The sequence below is a fragment of the Carcharodon carcharias genome, chromosome 27, assembly GCF_017639515.1.
Source record: "Carcharodon carcharias isolate sCarCar2 chromosome 27, sCarCar2.pri, whole genome shotgun sequence".
In the NCBI taxonomy this organism is placed as follows: domain Eukaryota; kingdom Metazoa; phylum Chordata; class Chondrichthyes; order Lamniformes; family Lamnidae; genus Carcharodon; species Carcharodon carcharias.
Genome location: NC_054493.1, coordinates 9,702,128 through 9,723,613, shown reverse-complemented (window position 1 = coordinate 9,723,613; position 21,486 = coordinate 9,702,128). Strand labels below are relative to the sequence as shown.

At 45.7% G+C, this 21,486-nt stretch overlaps 1 protein-coding gene across 1 annotated transcript in view; it reads left to right on the top strand.

Moving 5' to 3' along the window:
* Nucleotides 1-21,486, top strand: part of LOC121270153 (zinc finger protein 420-like) — a 45,075-nt gene that overhangs the window by 13,761 nt on the left and 9,828 nt on the right. The window contains exon 5 of the mRNA XM_041175461.1: nucleotides 18,959-19,121. Within this exon, the coding sequence (XP_041031395.1) occupies nucleotides 18,959-19,121 (163 nt within the window). The remainder of the gene's footprint in view (nucleotides 1-18,958; nucleotides 19,122-21,486) is intronic.

The following is a 21,486-nucleotide window of genomic DNA, read 5'->3' as shown; positions in this document are numbered from 1 at the left end:
ATTTTGGGTCTGGGGTATAATGTTCACTGTTTTATATTGAGCTCTGGAGTTTATTAGATAGGATTGACCCTGCCACTCGATGCATGCTGAATTGTCAGAGCCCCTGTTAGAGCCTTGTGGGGGTGAAATTAATATGAGAGGATGGCCAGGAATGCATTGAAATCGTCAGGTCTAACAGTAACACGAGCATGGATGAGTGTTTCAGCAGCAGATGAACTGGGGTGGGGTGGGGAGAGGCGATATTATGGAGAATGAAATATCTGGTGTTAGTGATGGTGTGGGTATGTAGTCAGAAACTCAACTTGGGGTTAAATCTGACACCAAGATTGTGAAGAGTGTGGTTCAGCCTCAGACAGTTCCCAGGGAGAGGGATGGACTCGGTAGTTAGGGAACAGAATTTGTAGTGACAACAACAATTATTAACTGGAGGAAATGTCTGCTCATCCAGTACTGGATGTTGGATAAACAGTTTGATAACTTAGTAACAGTGGAGGAATGGAGAAGGATGGTGGGGAGATGGAGCTGGGCGTTATCAGTGTACAAGTGAAAACTAACACAGTGCTTTTGGATGATGTCACCTGGTGACAGTGAACTTAAAGGTGAGAGAGACAGTACCAAGAGAGAGAGAGAACTGTTAACAATATCAGCTGGGGAAGCTGGGTGGTCAACAGTTTAGTGAGAATGAGGTCAAGGGAGCAAAAGGCAGTCTCATGGACAAGATGAGCACTGAGGGACATAGAGAATAGGAGACAAACTGGAGAACGATGTGAGTTCAGGGATCAGAAAAGGAAGAACTTTAGAGGCAGATTGGCCCAGTAGGTTAGTAGAAGGGAGAGAAGCAACAGAGGAAGCAGATCTGATTGTCTCAATCTTAGTGACAAAGAAGATTCATGAGCTCCTCACACTTGTTGTTGGAGTGAGGATAGAGGAGACAGGGGAGAGGGAGAGCAGTTCAAAAGGAACGAAAAAGAATCAACAGACTGTGTTTAACACAGCTGATTTATTTGACTTTTATCCACAATATTAACACCTATAACAGTTTTTGGCAGCAGTAGAGTGCTTCAGTTGGAGTTTGGGGACTGAGGAAGTTTAAGGGTTAAATTAAGGGATTAAATTTTATCTAAAGTCTAGTCTTTCTTTAATGTTGGTGATATTATCTAAACGAATGTGCTAATTAAGAATGGATGGTAGGGCACTCAAGGTATAGCTCTAGTGGGGGTGGGGGAGCATAAAAGATTTAAAAATATTTTAAAATAATGGAAATAGGTGGGAAAAGAAAAATCTATATAATTTATTGGAAAAAACAAAAGGAAGGGGGAAGAAACAGAAAGGGGGTGGGGATGGAGGAGGGAGCTCAAGACCTAAAGTTCTTGAATTCAATATTCAGTCCGGAAGGCTGTAAAGTGCCTAGTCGGAAGATGAGGTGTTGTTCCTCCAGTTTGCGTTGGGCTTCACTGGAACAATGCAGCAAGCCAAGGACAGACATGTGGGCAAGAGAGCAGGGTGGAGTGTTAAAATGGCAAGCGACAGGGAGGTTTGGGTCATTCTTGCGGACAGGCCGCAGGTGTTCGGCAAAGCGGTCGCCCAGTTTATGTTTGGTCTCTCCAATGTAGAGGAGACCACATTGGGAGCAACGAATGCAGTAGACTAAGTTGGGAGAAATGCAAGTGAAATGTTGCTTCACTTGAAAGGAGTGTTTGGGCCCTTGGACGGTGAGGAGAGAGGAAGTGAAGGGGCAGGTGTTACATCTTTTGCGTGGGCATGGGGTGGTGCCATAGGAGGGGGTTGAGGAGTAGTGGGTGATGGAGGAGTGGACCAGGGTGTCCCAGAGGGAACGATCCCTACGGAATGCCGACGGGGGGGTGAAGGGAAGATGTGTTTGGTGGTGGCATCATGCTGGAATTGGCGGAAATGGCGGAGGATGATCCTTTGAATGTGGAGGCTGGTGGGGTGATAAGTGAGGACAAGGGGGACCCTATCATGTTTCTGGGAGGGAGGAGAAGGCGTGAGGGCGGATGCACGGGAGATGGGCCGGACACGGTTGAGGGCCCTGTCAATGACCGTGGGTGGAAAACCTCGGTTAAGGAAGAAGGAGGACATGTCAGAGGAACTGTTTTTGAAGGTAGCATCATCAAAACAGATGCGACGGAGGCGAAGGAACTGAGAGAATGGGATGGAGTCCTTACAGGAAGCGGGGTGTGAGGAGCTGTAGTCGAGGTAGCTGTGGGAGTCGGTAGGTTTGTAATGGATATTGGTGGACAGTCTATCACCAGAGATTGAGACAGAGAGGTCAAGGAAGGGAAGGGAAGTGTCAGAAATGGACCACGTGAAAATGATGGAGGGGTGGAGATTGGAAGCAAAATTAATACATTTTTCCAAGTCCCGACGAGAGCATGAAGCAGCACCAAAGTAATCATCGATGGACCAGAGAAAGAGTTGTGGAAGGGGGCCGGAGTAGGACTGGAACAAGGAATGTTCCACATACCCCATAAAGAGACAGGCATAGCTGGGGCCCATGCGGTACCCATAGCCACACCTTTTATTTGGAGGAAGTGAGAGGAGTTGAAGGAGAAATTGTTCAGTGTGAGAACAAGTTTAGCCAGACGGAGGAGAGTAGTGGTGGATGGGGATTGTTCGGGCCTCTGTTCGAGGAAGAAGCTAAGGGCCCTCAGCAATTAACTGAAAATTGCTGTTAGGGCTGGAAGAAGCAGAGTTTTAGTCCAGCCTTAAAACAGGGCTCATACAGGCTCTGCTTGCAGCTGCAACTAGTTAATTAGATAACCGGCTTAATCAGGTTTTCAGAGGCTAGGTTCAGGGAGTATTAAAGTCGGTTATCTTATAGTGCTGACTTTGTCTGCAGTGGAGTACTGTTTTTGGCTGCAGTTGAGTGCTTCAGTTAGAGTTTGGTGACTGAGGGAATTTGGTGTAGAAGGGAGTAGGTGCTCCTTTCTTTTTCTACCTTTCCTCAGAAAGAAGACAGGTGGCCTTGGTAAGTAGGAACTGGTGAGTAAATTAGGAAATTGTAATATTTTTAAACAAGGTTCTATACTTGGATTTCACTGAAAAACAGGTAAAATAAAGGAAAATACAAAGTTATTTTACAAGTACATTAAGAGTAGGAGGATAACTAGGGAAAGAGTAGGGCCCATTAAGGACCATAGTGGTAATTTGTGTGTGGAGCCGGAAGACGTAGATAGGGTTCTAAGTGAATACTTTGTGTTGGTGTTCACAAGTGACAGGGACGACGTGGGTATGGAAATCAGGCAGAAGGACTGTGATATAATTAAAGAAATTAGCACAGAAAGGGAGGAGGTTCGAAGTGGTCTGGCAGGCTTAAAGGTAAAAAAATTTCCAGGTCCAGATGAAATGTATCCTAGGCTATTGAGTGAGGCAAGGGAGGAGATAGCAGGGGCGCTGGCAATAATTTTCAATACCTCTCTGGCCACAGGAAAGGTGCCAGAGGACTGGAGGACAGCCAAGTTGATACCATTATTCAAGAAGGGAGGAAGGGATAAACCAGGGAACTACAGGCCTGTCAGTCTAACCTCAGTGGTGGGAAACTACTGGAAGCAATTCTCAGAGACAGAATTAATCTACACTTGGAGAGACAGGGATTAATCAAGTCAGCATGGTTTTGTTAAGGGGAGGTCATGCCTGACCAATTGGCTTGAATTTTTCGAAGAGGTGACTAGGTGTGTAGATGAGGGCAATTTTACATGGTCTACTTGGACTTCGGCAAGGTTTTTGATAAGGTCCCGCATGGGAGACTGATAACAAAGGTAAGAGCCCATGAGATCCAAGGCAATTTGGCAAATTGGATCCAGAATTGGCTGAGTGGCAGGAAGCAGAGGGTGGTAGTCAAGGCGTATTTTTGTGACTGGATGCCTGTGTCCAGTGGGGTTCCACAGGGATCGGTGTTGGATCCCTTGCTGCTTGTAGTATATATAAACGATTTAGACTTAAATGTAGAAGGGTTGATCAGTAAGTTCACGGATGACACGAAAATTGCTGGGGTGGTAAATATTGAGGAGGATAGTTTTAGATTACAGGATATAGACAGGCTGGTCAGATGGGCTGTTCAGTGGCAAATGGAATTTAATCTGGATAAATGTGAGGTGATGCACTTGGGCAGGACAAACAAGGCATGGGAATACATGATGAATGGTAGGACCCTGGGAATAACCCAGGATCAATGGGGCCTTGGTGTGCATGTCCACCGGTCCCTTAAGGTAGCAGGACAGGTAGATAAGGTGGTTAAGAGGGCATATGGGATACTTGCCTTTATTAGCTGAGGCATAGAATATAAGAGCAGGGAGGTTATGCTAGAACTGTATGAAATGCTAGCTAGACCACAGTGAGAGTATTGCGTGCAGTTCTGGAATTCGCATTATAGAAAGGATGTGATTGCACTAGAGAGAGTGCAGAGGAGATTTAGCAAAATGTTGCCTGGGCTAGAGAGTTTTTGTTGTGAGGAGAGATTGGATAGACTGGGGTTATTTTCCCTGGATCAGAGGAGATTGAGGGGGGACATGATTGAGGTGTATAAAATTAGGAGGGGCATAGATAGGGTAGACAGGAAGGAACTTTTCTCCTTGGTGGAGGGATCAATAACCAGGGGGCATAGATTTAAGGTAAGGGACAGGAGGTTTAGAGGGGACGTGAGGAAGAATTTTTTTCACTCAGAGGGTGGTGGGAATCTGGAACTCACTGCCTGAAAGGGTGGTAGAGGCAGATACCCTCATAACATGTAAGATGTATTTGGATGTGCACTTGTGATGCCATGGCATACACAGCTATGAGCCTAGTGCTGGAAAATGGAATTAGAATAGTTAGGTACTTGTTTGACCAGCGCAGACTCGATGGACGAAAGGGCCTTTTTTCCGTGCTGCAGACCTCTATGACTATGACTCCCTAAGCGCCAGGAATAAGGGAAATTTAGGGCCAATATAATAAAGTAATATAAATGATTCTAAGTAGAATAAAGTTAACAGAAGGGAAGTAGAGTTAAGACATAGCAGGGCAGCTCAGTCGAGTGGAATGTGTGTCCTGTAATATGTGCGAAGTCATGGATGCTACCGGTGTCCTAGCTGACCACACGTGCAGGGAGTACTGTCAGCTGCAGAAACTTGAGCTCTGGGTTTCAGAGCTCGAGCAGCGGCTGGAGACACTGCGCCACATCTGCTCGGCTGAGAGCTGCATGGATCGCATGTTCAGAGAGCTCGTCACACCACAGCTTAAGGGCCTGGAGACAGAGAGGGAATGTGTGACCACCAGGCAGTCCAAGAGAAGTAAGCAGATAGTGCAGAGGTCCCCTGGGGTCCCGCTCACAAATCAGTTTTACGTTTTGGAACCTGGTGAGGATGCTGGTTTCTCATAGGAGTGCAGTCAGCCATGGTTGTGGCACCACAAGCGGCTCGGTTGTACAGGAGGAGAGGAAGAAGAAAGGAAGAGCAATACTGATAGGGGTTCATTGGTTAGGGGAACAGGCAGGTGTTTGTGTGGCCGTAGAAGTGACTCGAGGATGGTATGTTGCCTCCCTGGTGCCAGGGTCAAGGATGTCACAGAGCAGCTGCAGGACATTCTTCTGGGGGAGGGTGATCAGCCAGAGGTCGTGGTCCACATTGGTACCAATGACTTAGGGAGGAAGGGGGATTCAGTCCTGCAATCAGAATTTAGGGAGCTAAGTAGAAAATTAACAAGCAGGACCTCAGCTGTAGTAACCTCCGGATTACTCCTAGTGCCATGTGCTAGTGATTACAGAAGGAGGAGGATAAGGCAGATGAATGCACGGCTGGAAAAGTGGCGCCGAAGGGAGGGCTTTAGATTCCTGGGACAGGCTCTGGGAGAGATGGCACCTGTAGAAGCCAGACTGGTTGCACCTGAACAGAGCTGGGACTGAGCTCCTTGCAGGGCGTTTTGCTAGTGCTGTTGGGAGGGTTTTAAACTAGCTCAGCAGGAGTGTGGGAACCAAGAAAAATATTAGAGAGAAATACCAGGGTGCACAAAATATTGGGAGGGAGAGAGAGAGCACTAGTATAGAGAAGAGTAAGTTAATAGGTAAAGTCGGGGCAAGGGAGAAAGTAACAAAAGCCAAATCAGGGTTATTATGCATGCATGTGAATGCACAGAGTATAGTAAATAAGATTGGGGAGTTACAGGTGCAGACTGCCATGTGGAAATGTGATGTTGTGGCAATAACAGACCTGGCTCAAGGAAGGGCAGAACTGGGTGTTAAATATTCCCGAGTACAAGGTGTTCAGAAGAGACAGGAAAGGAAGGAAAGGATGAGGGGTGGCGGTATTGGTTAAGGAGAGCATTGCAGTGCTGGAGAAAGAGGATGTCCCAGAGGGTTCAAGGACAGAATCAATTTGGCTAGGGTTAAGGAGCAAAAAGGGTGCAATTACATTGCTTGGTGTAGTCTATAGACCGCCAACTAGTGGGAAGGATGTAGAGGAACAAATCTGCACGGAAATTACAGAGAAATGCAGGCATTATAGGGTAGTTATAATGGGGGACTTTATTTACCCGAATATAGATAGGGACAGTGGTCGTGTAAAGGGCGGAGAGGGACAAAAGTTCCTAAATTGTGTTCAGGAGAATTTTTTCCAGAAGTATGTGTCTAATCCACTGTTGGACCTGGTTCTTGGAAATTAGGTTGGCCAAGTAGATCAAGTGTCAGTGGGGGAACATTTAGGAGACAGTGATTGTTATATTGCATGTTTTAGGATGATGAATAGAAAAACACAATAGGCAATCCAGAGTAAGAATAATTAATGGGACAAGAGCCGACTTCAGTGGAGCTAGGCCAGATAGACTGGAATAAAAGATTGGCAGGAAAAACTGTAGCTGAACAATGGGCTACCTTCAAAAAATTAATTGGTTCGGGCACAGTCAAGTATTTAGACATTCACCTGAGTTACCATAGCCTCCAGCGCTATGGGTCAAGTGCTGGAAAATGGGATTAGTGTAGTTAGATCTTTGTTGACCAGCTCAGACACGATGAGCTGAATGGCCTCCTTCTGTGCTGTAAATGTCCATGAGTCCATGTTCCATCTTAAGGGAAAGGTGGGGCTAACAAATCCAGAGCTCTCTGGATGAAAAAGGAGATTGAAATTAAGATAAAAAGAAAAAGTGCACTTATGACAGGTGTCAGGTAGAAAATACAATTGAGAACCAAGTGGAATACAAAAGGTTCAGAGGGGAGGTGAAAAAGCACATGAGAGAAGCGAAGAGGGATTATAAGAAGAGACTGGCAGCCAACATAAAGGGGAATCCCAAAGTCTTCTACAGGCATATAAATAGTAAAAGGTTGGTAAAAAGAGGAGTGTGGCTGATTGGGGACCGAAAAGGGAATTTACACATGGATGAAGGGACCATGGCTGAGGTATTAAGTTAATACTTTGCATCCGTCTTTACCAAGGAGGTAGATGCTACCCAGGCCATGGTGACAGACTCTGAAGGGTTCAAAATTGATAAGGAGGAAGTGTTGAATAGACTATCGGTACTTAAACTTGACAAGGTACTGGAACAAATGAGATGCATCCAAGGATATTGAAAGAAGTGAGAGTAGAAATTCCAGGGGCACTGGCCATAGTCTTTCAGTCTTCCCTAACCTCAGGGGTGGTGCTAGAGGACTGGAAAATTGTAAACATTATGCCCATGTTCAAAAAAGGTTGCAAGGATAAGCCCAGCAATTACAGACCAGTCAGTTTAACTTCAGTAGTGGGCAAGATTCTAGAAACAATTATTCAGGATAGAATTAGTACTCACATGGAAAAATATGTGTTGATAAGGGAGAGCCAGCATGGATTACTAAAGTTTATCTAACTTGCTGGAGTATATTGAAGAGGTAACAGAAAAGGTGAATGAGGGTAATGCAGTTGATGTGGTGTATATGGACTTTCAAAACGCATTTGACACAGGGTCACACAACAGACTTGTGAGAAAAGTAATTGCTCATGGAATAAAAGGGACAGTAGCAACATAGATACAAAATTGGCTGAAAAATATGAAGCAGAGAGTAATGGTCAATGGATATTTTTCAGACTGTAGGAAGGTTTGTAGTGGAGTTCCCCAGGGGCTGGTATTGGGACCCTTGCTTTTCCTGATAGATATTAACGATCTAGATCTTGGTGTGCAGGGCACAATTTCAAAGTTTGCAGACGATATGCAGGTTGGGAGTGTTGTGGACTGCGAGGAGGACGGTGTGGAGCTTCAAGAGGACAGACAAGTTGGTGGAGTGGGCAGATAGATGGCAGATGAAATTCAATGTGGAGAAGTTTGAGGCGATGCATTTTGGTAGGAAGAACATGGGGATATAGGAGCAGAAAGACCTGGGTGTATATGTGCATAGATCATTGAAGACGGCAGGACAGGTGGAGAGAGCAATCAGTAAAGCTTATAGTGCCCTGGGCTTTATTAATAGGGACATAGAGTACAAGGGCAGGCAGGTTATGCTGAATTTATATAAGACACTCACTAGACCTCAGCTGAAATATTGTGTACAGTTCTGGGCACCATGTTATAGGGAGGATGTGAACACATTGGAGAGAGTGCAGGAGAAGTTTACAAGAATAGTCCCAGGGACGAGAAACTTCAGCAATGGGGATAAATTGGAGAGATTAAGGTTGTTCTCCTTGGAGAGAAGAAGGCTAAGGGAAGATTTGATAGAGATGTTCAAAATCATGAAGGGTCTGGACAGAGTAGACGGGGAGAAGCTGTTCCCACTCATAAAAGGATCAAGAACGAAAGGGCACAGATTTAATGTGATTTACAAAGGAAGCAAGTGGGACGGGAGAAAAATCTTTTTCACACAACGAGTGGTTCGGGTCTGGAATACACTGTCTGGGAGTGCGGTGGAGCCTGGTTCAACTGAAGCATTCAAGAAGGCATTAGATGGTTATTTGAATCAAAACAATGTGCAAGGGTACAGGGAAAAGGCAGGGCAATGGCACTAGGCCATGATGCTCATTTGCAGAGCTGGTGCAGACACGATAGACCGAATGGCCTCCTTTTGTGCCGTTAAAATTCTGTGATTCTGTGAACATCAGCAAAAACAGACCCCAAAGAACATGGCCCAGTCCTGGATGTGACCAGCTGTAAAATCCAATCTCGGTAATTACTTGTGAACTCGTTGGTGTCTCAGAAGAGTGGATGACTGAGTAAATCCCTTCCCACAGTCTGTGCAGCTGAAGGGTCTCTCCCCAGTGTGAATTCGCTGATGTACAGTGAGTTGAGATGATCGCTTAAATCCAGTCCCGCATTGAGAGCACCTGAATGGTCTCTCGTCAGCGTGAACACGTTGATGGGACATCAGTTTCTGGGAACCTTTATAACACTTCCCACAGTCTGAGCATTTCAACGGTCGCTGCACAGTGTGAACTCGCTGGTGTCTGAGCAGATTGGATGACTGAGTGAATCCCTTCCGACACTTTGTGCAGGTGAACGGCCTCTCCCCAGTGTGAATTCGCTGGTGTACAGTGAGGTCAGATGATTGATTGAACCCAGTCCCGCACAGAGAGCACCTGAATGGTCTTTCATCCATGTGAACACGTTGATGAGACAACAGTTCCTTGGAGCTTTTATAACACTTCCCACAGACTGGGCATTTAAAAGGTCTCTCATCAGTGTGAACTCGCTGGTGCCTCAGTAATGTGGATGAGCGAGCAAATCCTGTCCCACACTTGGAGCAAGTGAATGGTCTCTCCCCAGTGTGAACTCGCTGGTGTGTCAGCAGGTCTGATGAACAAGTGAACCCTTTTCCACACTCAGAGCAGGTGAATGGCCTCTCTCCAGTGTGAACGCGCTGGTGTTGCAGCAGGTCAAATGAATGATTGAATCCCTTCCCACACTCGGAGCAGGTGAATGGCCTCTCTCCAGTGAGAATTTGCTGGTGTATCAGCAAGTTGGATGATCGAGTGAATCCCTTCCCGCACTTGGAGCAGATGAACGGCCTCTCTCCAGTGTGAATTCGTTGGTGTACAATGAGGTCAGATGATCGCCTGAAACGCATCCCACAGTGAGAGCACCTAAATGGTCTCTCATCAGTGTGAACACGTTGATGTATCAGCAAGTGGGAGGACTGAGTGAAACCCTTCCCACACTCGGAGCAGGTGAATGGCCTCTCCCCAGTGTGACTGCGCCGATGAGTTTCCAGGTCAGACGGGTAATTAAATCCTTTCCCACAGTCCCCACATTTCCACGGCTTCTCCCTGTTGTGACTGCATTTATGTTCTGATAGGTCAGATAATTGGCTGAAGCCTCGAACACACACAGAACACGTGTACAGTTTCTCTCCACTGTAGACAGCGCTTTCTCCTTCCATGTTCAAAATCCAGTGACATTCACATTATGATAAATTGGGCTGCAAATCCTCCCCTTCTAATATCCTGTGAAATCGATGTAAAACAGAAAAAAAGGAGTGAAAGAGAACCCGCAGAAACACAAAGGCAGGTTGTGAAATGGAGCTGAACGAATCTGGTAATTTGTGAGGCCAGCACCAGAGAAAAGTGACCATGAAAACTGCTGGATTGTCATAAAAACCTAACTGGTTCACTAATGTCCTTCAGGGAATTATTATTATTATTTATTATTATTTAAATGGAGAGAAACTTCAGAATGCTTCAGTGCAGAGGGGTCTGGGTGTCCTTGTGCATGAATTGCTGAAAGCTAGTGTGCAGGTACAGCAGGTAATAAGGAAGTTAAACGGAATTTTGGCATTTATTGCTAAGGGAATAGAGTATAAAAATAGGGAAGTGTTGTTGCAACTGTACAAGGCATTGGTGAGACCGCACCTGGAGCACTGTACACACTTTTGGTCCCCTTACTTGAGGAAGGATGTAGTTGCATTGGAGGCAGTTTAGAGGTGGTTCACTAGATTGATTCCAGAGATGCAGGGCTTGTCTTATGAGGCGAGATTGAGCAGTTTAGGCCTATACTCGCTGGAGTTTAGAAGGATGAGAGGAAATCTAATTGAGGTATATAAGATGCCAAAGGGGAGAGACAAAGTAAACGTGGAGTGGCTGTTTCCTCCTCTGGGGCATTCTAGAACAAGAGGCCATAGTTTTAAGCTAAGGGATGGTAGATTTAAATCAGAGATGAGGAGGAATTACTTTTCTCAAAGTCGTGAATCTGTGGAATTCACCACCTCAAATTGCAGTGGATGCCGGGGCGCTGAGTAAATTTAAGGAGGACATAGACAGATTTTTAATTAGTAACGGGTTGAATGGTTATGGGGCGTGGGCGGGAAATTGGAGTTGAGGCCGAAATGAGATCAGCCATGATCGTATTGAATGGCGGGGCAGGCCCGAGGGGCTGAATAACCTACCCCTGCTCCTAGTTCTTATTAATGGAACCTTCCACCCAGACCAGGCCAATGCAAGACTCTGGTCTCTATGGAAGGAGAGAGAGAGAAGTAGGAGAGCCAGCAGTTGAAGGAGAGGGATTTTATATACCTACTACTCAACCATAACTTTGACAAATCTCCTGAACCACTAGCCTCCAGCACCTAGAAGGACCAGGGTAGCCGGTGTATGTGAACACCCACTCTCCAAGTTCCCCTTGAAGTCACACACACTCCTGACTGGTCTGACATCCAGTACTGAATGAACAGGAAATTATTTCATATAAATACAGGAGAGACTGAAAGCGTTGTCTTCAGTCCCTACAACAAACTCCATTCCCTAACAACTGACTTCATCTCTCTCCCTGGCAACTGTCTGAGGCTGAACTAGACTGTTCAAAGCTTTAGTGTAATACTTCACCCCAAGATGAGCTCTTTTTTTAAATTATTCATTCATGGGATGTGAGCGTCGCTAGCTAGACCAGCATTTATTGCCCATCCCTAAGTTCAGAGTCAACCACATTGCTGTGGGTCTGGAGTCACATGTAGGCCAGACTAGTACAAGGATGGCAGATTTCCATCCCGAGAGGACATTAGTGAACCAGATGGGTTTTTACTACAAAAGAAAACCCCATCTGGTTCACTAATGTCCTTTAGGGAAGGAAATCTGCTGTCCTTACCTGATCTGTCCTGCATGTGACTGGCTCTTAATTGCCCTCTGACCAAGGGCAGTCAGGGATGGGCAATAAATGTTGGCCTAGCCAGCAACCCCACATTCCATGAATGAATAATGAAAAAAGCTTACAACCACACATCCTCATCATCAGCCAGACGGCCTGTTTCCACCTCAGTAACATCACCCAACTCTGCCCTAGTCTCAGCTCACCTGTTGCTGAAACTCTCATCCATTCCTTTGTTACCTCTATACTTAACTATCCTAAGGCACTCCGTGCCAGCCTCCCACATTCAACCTCTCTGTAATCTTGAGGATATCCAAAACTCTGCTGCCCTTGTGTTTACTCACACCAAGTCTTCCTCGCCCATCACTCCTGTGTCCGCTCACCGACAAAGGTTCTTGGTTAGGAAGAATCTAAATTTTTAATTTCTCATCCTTATTTTCAAATTCCTCCATGGCCCCTCCCTGTCTCTGTAATCTCCATGAGTCTCATGACCCTCTGAGATATCTGTGTTCATCTAATTCCAACCTCCTGAGCATTCCTATTTTAACTGTTCCACCTTTGGTGGCTGTGCCTTCAGTTGCCTAGGCCATAAGCTTTGGAATTTCCTCCCTAAACCTCTCTGCCTCTCTACCTCAATTTCCCCCTTTAAGATACTCCTTAAAGCCTACCTCTTTGACAAAGCTTCTGGTCACCTGCCCTAATATCTCCTTATGTGGCTCAGTGTCAAATGTTCCTTTGTAATATTTCTGGGAAATGACTTGGAACATTTTGTTACATTAAATTTGCAATATAAATACAGATTGTTGTTATTGATTTGGACATATATCATTGTTTCTTCTTCATCACTGGTGAATAACCTGTAACTCCTTATCTAACATCATTTTGGGAGCACCTTCACCACACGGACTGCAGTGGTTCAAGAAGGTCAAACATCATCTTCTCCACAGGTAACTGGGGATGGGAAATATCTGCTGCTGGTCTTGTTAGTGATGCCCAAATCCCCAGAATAAATTTTATAAGTATGCATTTGTAGACCAGATTAAAAGCATCTACAGAAATATTTGTTTCTAAAACAATGATCTTTTAAATTTCATGGCCAGCGTCTGCTCAACAACCTCATCTTCCCCAGAACCTACCTCCCTTTGACAATTTCACATTGGAAATTGCTGGGTCCTTGTGGTTAAACCCAGCAGCTTCTCCTCCATCTCCACTCCAGCTCAAACTGATACAACAAAGGCTTTGAAAATAAAATTGGATAAGTACCTGAAGAGAAAAGGCTGGGCTATGAGGAAAGGGCAGGGAGTGGGACTAGCTGATCTGTGGTTGCACAGAGCCAGCACAGGAATGACAGGATAAATGGCCTCCTGTACTGTAATCGTTCTATGGCTGCATGAAAAAGACTAACACTGGAGGCCAGGGACCAACACCCACCCAAATACAAATCCATTCTTAATTGGTTCTTCTGTTCCCAGAATCGGTTCTGTGAGAATTGCCTGCAATAAAACCAAACCAAAATACTGCAGCTGCTGGAAATACTCAGCAGGTCAGGCAGTAACTGTGGAAAGAGAAAGGGTTAACATTTCAGGGTGTACAGAATTAATTATGGGGAATACAAATGAAGCAGAATTTGACAGTCAATATAAGCTCAGAAGTGGGAGAGAAATGATCTCTAGTGCAGGAAAATCAATTCCTGGCCATGGGAACATAAAGCTAGTAAATCAGCAGTGAATAGCTGGGGGGATGGGCAGCAGTGGAACCTCATTTAGACACAGTTGGTGAAAATAACAGTAAAATACCAAACATAGTTAAACTACATTCATCATTAGAGGAAGAGGGAGCCGTACAACAGTAGAGAGGTGATTGTGAAGGGTAGGGGTGAAACAGAGCAATGGATGGACATGGATTCAGATCCACAGTAAAGGAGCCACTCCAGCCTCAGAGACATGGGACCAGAGCGCAGCCATAAAAGCTCTAAATTGTAGATGAATGTTCAATAATACTCACCCCTGAAACAATTTCACTGTTTTCAAATTTAAAATCTCCTGCTGGAGCCAGCAGCTGGAAAGATATCAGAAGCACTGGAGTCAGAGAAAAATCTCAGGCTTCAAATCTTCTAGCTCTCTGTAAAATGAGATTACAAAAGTTATAAGTGTCAGATGCAGGTATAAATTCAGAAGAGACAAACATTTCTCGTGACTTGAGTTTGCTGTGTGTAAATCCTTCCCTTCTAACCCCTGTAAAAGGAGTTCCAGAATCCATCACTGTCAGTCTGATAGAAATTTACAATATTTCCTCCTGCTTCCTGGTCCAAGATAACTTTAGCAAGGACATATTTGCATTGGAAGCAGTTCAGAGAAGGTTCACTAGGCTGATTTCTGGAATGAGAGGCTTTGCCTCATGAGGAAAGGTTGAGCAAGGTGGGTCTGTATTCATTGGAGTTTCGAAGAATGAGAGGTGATCTTATTGAAACCTGTAAGATTCTGGAGGGCACTTAACAGGGTGGATCCTGAGAGGGCTTTTTCCCCTCATGGGAGAACATGGAACAAGGAGGTACAACTTAAAAATAAAGGTTTTCAATAAACTTGACTGAGATGCGGAAGACTGAGGTGAGGAGAAATTTCTTCTCTCGGGCATCCATTAGTCTGTGGAACTCTCTTCCCCAGCAAGGAGTGGCGGTCTGGTTATTGAACAGATGCAGAGTTGAGTATTGCAATAAAAAAAAGGGACATGTTGAAGCTTTTCATCTTGCACTGAACAGGACAGCTGACAAGAATACCAATATAAGGGGAAAACAACAATACATACTGTATGCAAAGTGAGTGCTGATTGGTTGGCAAGTGGGCTCTGATTGGTAGAGGCATTGCCATGGAGAATGCACCAGTGATCATGACTGACAGTTAACTGCCAAGCATTGCAAACAGACAAAACCCACCCAGCCTGTGTTTGCAAAGCTCAAAACAGTGTCCAATGTTAGGTGTGATTCCGTGATTGGACAACATTTGCTAAATAATCGTCAGTGTGCTAAAAATTACATTGACAACCAATTTAAGATTCTTAGTTAGGCTTGCAGTGTGGTGCATTTGCATGTACTGGAAGCTACATATATTAATAGGGCTCTGTTCTTTGCAGACATAAAAAACATATACACACATTGCACCTGTTTCAGCTAAACAAAATAAGTGACAGCCATTTGCTGACTCATTCCTCAGGACAATGCCTTGACCAATCAGAGTCAAACTGTCTGGTTCAAATTTCAAACAATGCCTGGCAGTTAACTGTCAGTCACCATCACTAGTGCATTTTGCATAGCAATGCCTCTACCAATCAGAGTCCACTTGCCAACCAATCAGCATTCTCTTTACATACAGTATGTTTAGTTGTTTTTCCTGACATTGGTATTCTTGCAAAGTGCCCCGATGAGTACCAGACGAAAAGCTTCCACATGTCTCCTTTTTCAGCAACACGCAAGTTCTTTACTACCAAAAGACTAATTGAGACCAAGTTAGACAAATTTTTCATCTAAGCATCAAAATGAGGGGCGGGCAGTGCAGTTAAGACCACAATCAGATCAGCCATGATCTCATTGAATGGTGCATCATGCTCAATGGGCCGACAGGCCAACTCCTGCTCTGAGTTCTGATGTTCTTATTCTTATGTTGTTAGGATGGCAGCGCTTGCGCCCAGCAGCACTTTGCTCTTCTAACGATGGCGGTAATTAACCCGGGACTGTCGCCATCTCCTGTGTGCAGAGCGAGAATAAAATCAATGAGCCAATGATTTTCTCTCCTGGTCACAGGTGCCCTGAAGCCCCGCCCACTGTTTTGCGTCACCAAGATGGCCACTGAACCAAGATAGCGACCATTAAACGTTTCTTGGACTGCTGTTCCCGTCACATTCTGAGATCCACACTCAGTGCCATGCGCCGTCATATGAGCACACTTGACCTCTCACTCCAGCAGCACCGCCGTACCCTTTTTCAAAGCTGCGCGTGCCCCCAGTTTCATTTTATTCTTCGTCTCATCCGACGCCTCAACAAGAAACTTTTTCTCCTTCTCTCAAGTGCTCAGGAACGCAAGCTCCAACAACTCATCGACACCAACACCCATCTAGGACCCTCCACCCCTGCCTGTTCCTCGTCCCCACCCCATCTTCCAATCCCAGTCCCAACCGTGCATTCACTATACCCCCTGACCTTCGCCTCTCCTATGCTGAACGTTCAGTGCTCAGTGAAGGACTTAGTTTCATACGCTTACGCCTTCACCTCAATCAATTTCGGGCTCGGCATGATGCTAAACTCTTCTTCCACCGTCTTCGTCTCCAGGCTCACTTCTTTGGGCAGGAGTCCTCTCCCCGTTCAACGGATCCTTAAAACCACCTCCAATATTCTCCCTCCACCTGGATCCCTCCCTCTGGATTCTTACCTTCTTTTGATCTTTTCATTGAGAACCGTCGGCGCGACATTAGTGTTCTCAATTTCTCTGCTCCTCTCACCCATTCTAATCTCTCTCTCTCTGAACTTACTGCACTCCATTCTCTCAGGTCCAACCCTGACATTGTCATCAAACCCGCTGACAAGGGTGGTGCTGTTGTTGTCTGGCGCACTGACCTCTACCTCGCGGAGGCTGAGCGTCAACTCGCAGACACTTCCTCCTACCTCTCCCTGGACCATGACCCCACCACTGAATATCAAGCCATTGTTTCCAGGACTGTCACTGACCTCATCTCCTCTGGGGATCTTCCTCCCACAGCTTCCAACCTGATAGTCGCCCAATCTCGGACAGCCCGCTTCTACCTCCTACCCAAAATCCACAAACAGATCTGTCCCGGTAGACCGATCGTCTCAGCTTGCTCCTGCCCCACAGAACTCATTTCTCGTTATCTTGAGTCCCTTCTCTCTCCCCTTGTCCAGTCCCTTCCCACCTACATCCGTGATTCCTCTGACACCTTACGTCACATCAACAATTTCCAGTTCCCTGGCCCCAACTGCTTCCTCTTCACCATGGACGTCCAATCCCTCTACACCTCCATCCCCCACCAGGATGGTCTGAGGGCCCTTAGCTTCTTCCTCGAACAGAGGCCCGAACAATCCCCATCCACCACTACTCTCCTCCGTCTGGCTGAACTTGTTCTCACACTGAACAATTTCTCCTTTAACTCCACTCACTTCCTCCAAATAAAAGGTGTGGCTATGGGTACCCGCATGGGCCCCAGCTATGCCTGTCTCTTTATGGGGTATGTGGAACATTACTTGTTCCAGTCCTACTCCGGCCCCCTTCCACAACTCTTTCTCCGGTACATCGATGATTACTTCGGTGCTGCTTCATGCTCTCGTCGGGACTTGGAAAAATTTATTAATTTTGCTTCCAATCTCCACCCCTCTATCATTTTCACGTGGTCCATCTCTGACACTTCCCCTCCCTTCCTTGACCTCACTGTCTCAATCTCTGGTGATAGACTGTCCACCAATATCCATTACAAACCTACCGACTCCCACAGCTATCTCAACTACAGCTCCTCACGCCCCGCTTCCTGTAAGGACTCCATCCCATTCTCTCAGTTCCTTCGCCTCCGTCGCATCTGTTCCGATGACGCTACCTTCAAAACCAGTTCCTCTGACATGTCCTCCTTCTTCCTTAACCAAGGTTTTCCACCCACGGTCGTTGACAGGGCCCTCAACCGTGTCCGGCCCATCTCCCGCGCATCCGCCCTCATGCCTTCTCCTCCCTCCCAGAAACATGATAGGGTCCCCCTTGTCCTCACTTATCATCCCACCAACCTCCGCATTCAAAGGATCATCCTCCGCCATTTCCGCCAACTCCAGCATGATGCCACTACCAAACACATCTTCCCTTCACCGCCCCCCTGTCGGCATTCCGTAGGGATCGTTCCCTCTGGGACACCCTGGTCCACTCCTCCATCACCCCCTACTCCTCAACCCCCACCTATGGCACCACCCCATGCCCACGCAAAAGATGTAACACCTGCCCCTTCACTTCCTCTCTCCTCACCGTCCAAGGGCCCAAACACTCCTTTCAAGTGAAGCAACATTTCACTTGCATTTCCCCCAACTTAGTCTACTGCATTCGTTGCTCCCAATGCGGTCTCCTCTACATTGGAGAGACTAAACGTAAACTGGGCGACTGCTTTGCAGAACACCTGCGGTCTGTTCGCAAGAATGACCCAAATCTCCCTGCCGCTTGCCATTTCAACACTCCACCCTGCTCTCTTGCCCACATGTCTGTCTTTGGCTTGCTGCATTGTTCCAGTGAAGCCCAACGCAAACTGGAGGAACAACACCTCATCTTCCGACTAGGCACTTTACAGCCTTCTGGACTGAATATTGAATTCAACAACTTTAGGTCTTGACCTCCATCCCCACCCCCTTTCTGTTTCTTCCCCCTTCCTTTTGTTTTTTTCCAATAAATTATATAGATTTTTCTTTTTCCCACGTTTTTCCATTATTTTTAAATATTTTTAAAACTTTTATACTCCCCCCACCATCACTAGAGCTAAAGCTTGAGTGCCCTACCATCCATTCTTAATTAGCACATTCGTTTAGATAATATCACCAACTTCGACACCTATGTGTTCTTTTGTTCTGCAGTCTGTGACATCTTTTTATGATCTGCTTCTATCACTGCTTTTGCCTCCAACCACAACCAACCCCCTCCACTTCTCTCCCCCCACCCAACACCCCACACCCCCCACCCCCCGACCTTAAACCAGCTTAAAATTCACCCCTTCCTTGGATGCACCTAGTTCTGTCGAAGGGTCATGAGGACTCGAAACGTCAACTCTTTTCTTCTCCGCCGATGCTGCCAGACCTGCTGAGTTTTTCCAGGTAATTCTGTTTTTGTTTTGGATTTCCAGCATCCGCAGTTTTTTATTTTTATCTCTGAAAACGCGGGACTTATTCCCGATTTGCGGCCTACTTCAGGTGTTTATGAAGCCGCCGCTCCCTCCCGACACCGACTGCCGGCTCCATTCCTCCCTCCGCTCCATCGAATCTCAGCCGCTGAAAACATCCTCTCCCGCATTCGCAGGACTCTGATCAAAGTGACACTGCGCATGTTCCAGATACAGTCCAGCACTGCGCCTGCGTACTGGGCTCCTGGAGTGTTAATAGGGCACATTCACATCCGCAGGGAATGGTGGCCCCGCCATTGAAACCTCAGCGGGGAAAGAAAATAATTGAGATCAATAAATAAAAAGACACACATGAATCCTCGTGAATAGATGCTCTTCCATACTCAAATTGCTGAAATGATTTAAACCGCTTCTCTCTTGCAGGAATTCACTAAGTTTTTCAAGCTTTTGCCACTTGTTCCCATGTCTCTCCTCTGCCCTGAAGGTGCTGATTCTCGCTACGTTCAATCCCATAGTCACTGGTTCCTCTCTCCATCACGGGATGAGGAATATTCACTGTTCTAAAAGAACAGATGAAAATCACTTCGCCCATCATGCTTGTGCTGGCTCTTTGGAAGATCTATCCAATTAATTCCACAGCCCTGCTGGCACTGTCAGAACAATGTATATCCGCTGCAGTGATGCAGGAGGTGAATGGAAAAGCTTTTTAAGTTGGGTGCTTCTCAGGCACATTCACCTCCGTGGAAAGATCACTGGCCCAGTGTACTGAGCTAATATCAAGCATTCACTGCAAAAACAAAAATACCTGGAAAAACTCAGCAGGTCTGGCAGCATCTGGGGAGAGGAACACAGTTAACGTTTCGAGTCTGAATGACCCTTCAACAGAAACGTTAACTGTGTTCCTCTCCGCAGATGCTGCCAGACCTACTGAGTTGTATTTTTGTTTTTGTTTTGGATTTCCAGTATCCACAGTTTTTTTTTGCTTTTATCAAGCGTTCACTGGTTAGTTAAGCCCATAGAGTACCTGGTAGAGTTTATTACAATAATTCTGCACACCCCACATATCACAGTGACATTATTAATAAAGCCCAAGTTAAGGGAGTATCCCTAATGGGATGGAGTAGATGAATTATTGTGTTACAAAGCAAAGGCATTAAAAGATTGCAGCCTCACAACTACCAGTTGCCTGTGATGTTGCAGTATGAGGTGAGAGTTACTACCCTTGACATCAAGGCCGCATTTGACCGAGTGCAGCATCAAGGAGCACTAGCAATATTGGAGTCAATGGGAATCGGGGGAAAACTCTCCACTGTATTCACAAAGGGAGGGAGACAAAAAAAAAAGGCCAGTTAGCTTAACCTCCCTCACTGGGATAATGTTAGATTATATTATAAAGGATGTAATAGCAGAGCATTTAAAAATGCATAATATAATCAAGCAGAGTCAGAAAGGCTTCATGAAGGGGAAATCATGCCTGACAAATTTATTACAATTCTTTGAGGAGGTAACAAGCACGATAGATAAAGGGGAACCAGTGCATGTAATATATTTGGATTTCCAAAAGGTGTTTGATAAGGCACCACACATAAGGCCACTTATTAAGATAAGAGGCCATGGTGTTGGGGGTGGTATATTAGCATGGATAGAGGATTGGCTAACTAATAGAAGACAGAGAGTTGGGATAAGGGGGGCATTTTCAGTATGGCGACCTGTAACTAGTAGAGTGACACATGGATCATAAGAACATAAGAAATAGGAGCAGGAATAGGCCATTCAATAAGATCATGGCTGATCTGCTCCAAGCCCCAACTCCTCTTTCACGCCAGCTCCTCATAGCCCTTACCTCCCCAGTATTTCAAAAATCTATCTACCTCCTCTTTAAATACTTTCAGTGATTTAGCCTCTACAATTTTCTGGGATAGAGAATTCCAGACATTCACTACCCTCTGAGAGAAGAAATTCCTATGCATTTTGGTTTTAAAGACCCCTTATTCTGTAACTATGTCCCCTAGTTCCCCGCTAGTGGAAACATCTTCTCAACATCTACCCTGTCAAGCACCCTCAGAATTTTTTATGTTTCAATAAGATCACCCCTCATTCTTCTAAACTCCAATAAATAAAGATCTAACCTGTTTGACCGTTCTTGATAAGTCAACCCCTTCATCCCAGGAATCAGCCGAGTGAATCTCTTCTGAACTGCCTTCAATGCCAGTATATCCTTTCTTAAATACGGCGACCAAAACTGTACACAGTACTCCAGGTGCAGCCTCACCAACACCCTGTACAGTTGAAACAAGACTTCCCTATTCTTAAACTCCAACCCCCTAGCAATACAGGCCAAAATTCAATTTACATTCCTAATCACTTGCTGCACCGGCATGCTAACTTTTTCTGTTTTATGCACAAGAACACCCAACTTCTTCTGTGCTGCACTTTTTTGGAGTCTGTCTCCATTTAAATAATAGTCTACCTTTTGATTCTCGCTACCAAAATGCACAACCTCATACTTTCCTACATTAAAATCTATCTGCCAAGCTTTTGCCTACTCACTCAGCCTATCTATATCCCCTTGAAGATTCCTCATGTCCTCATCATAAC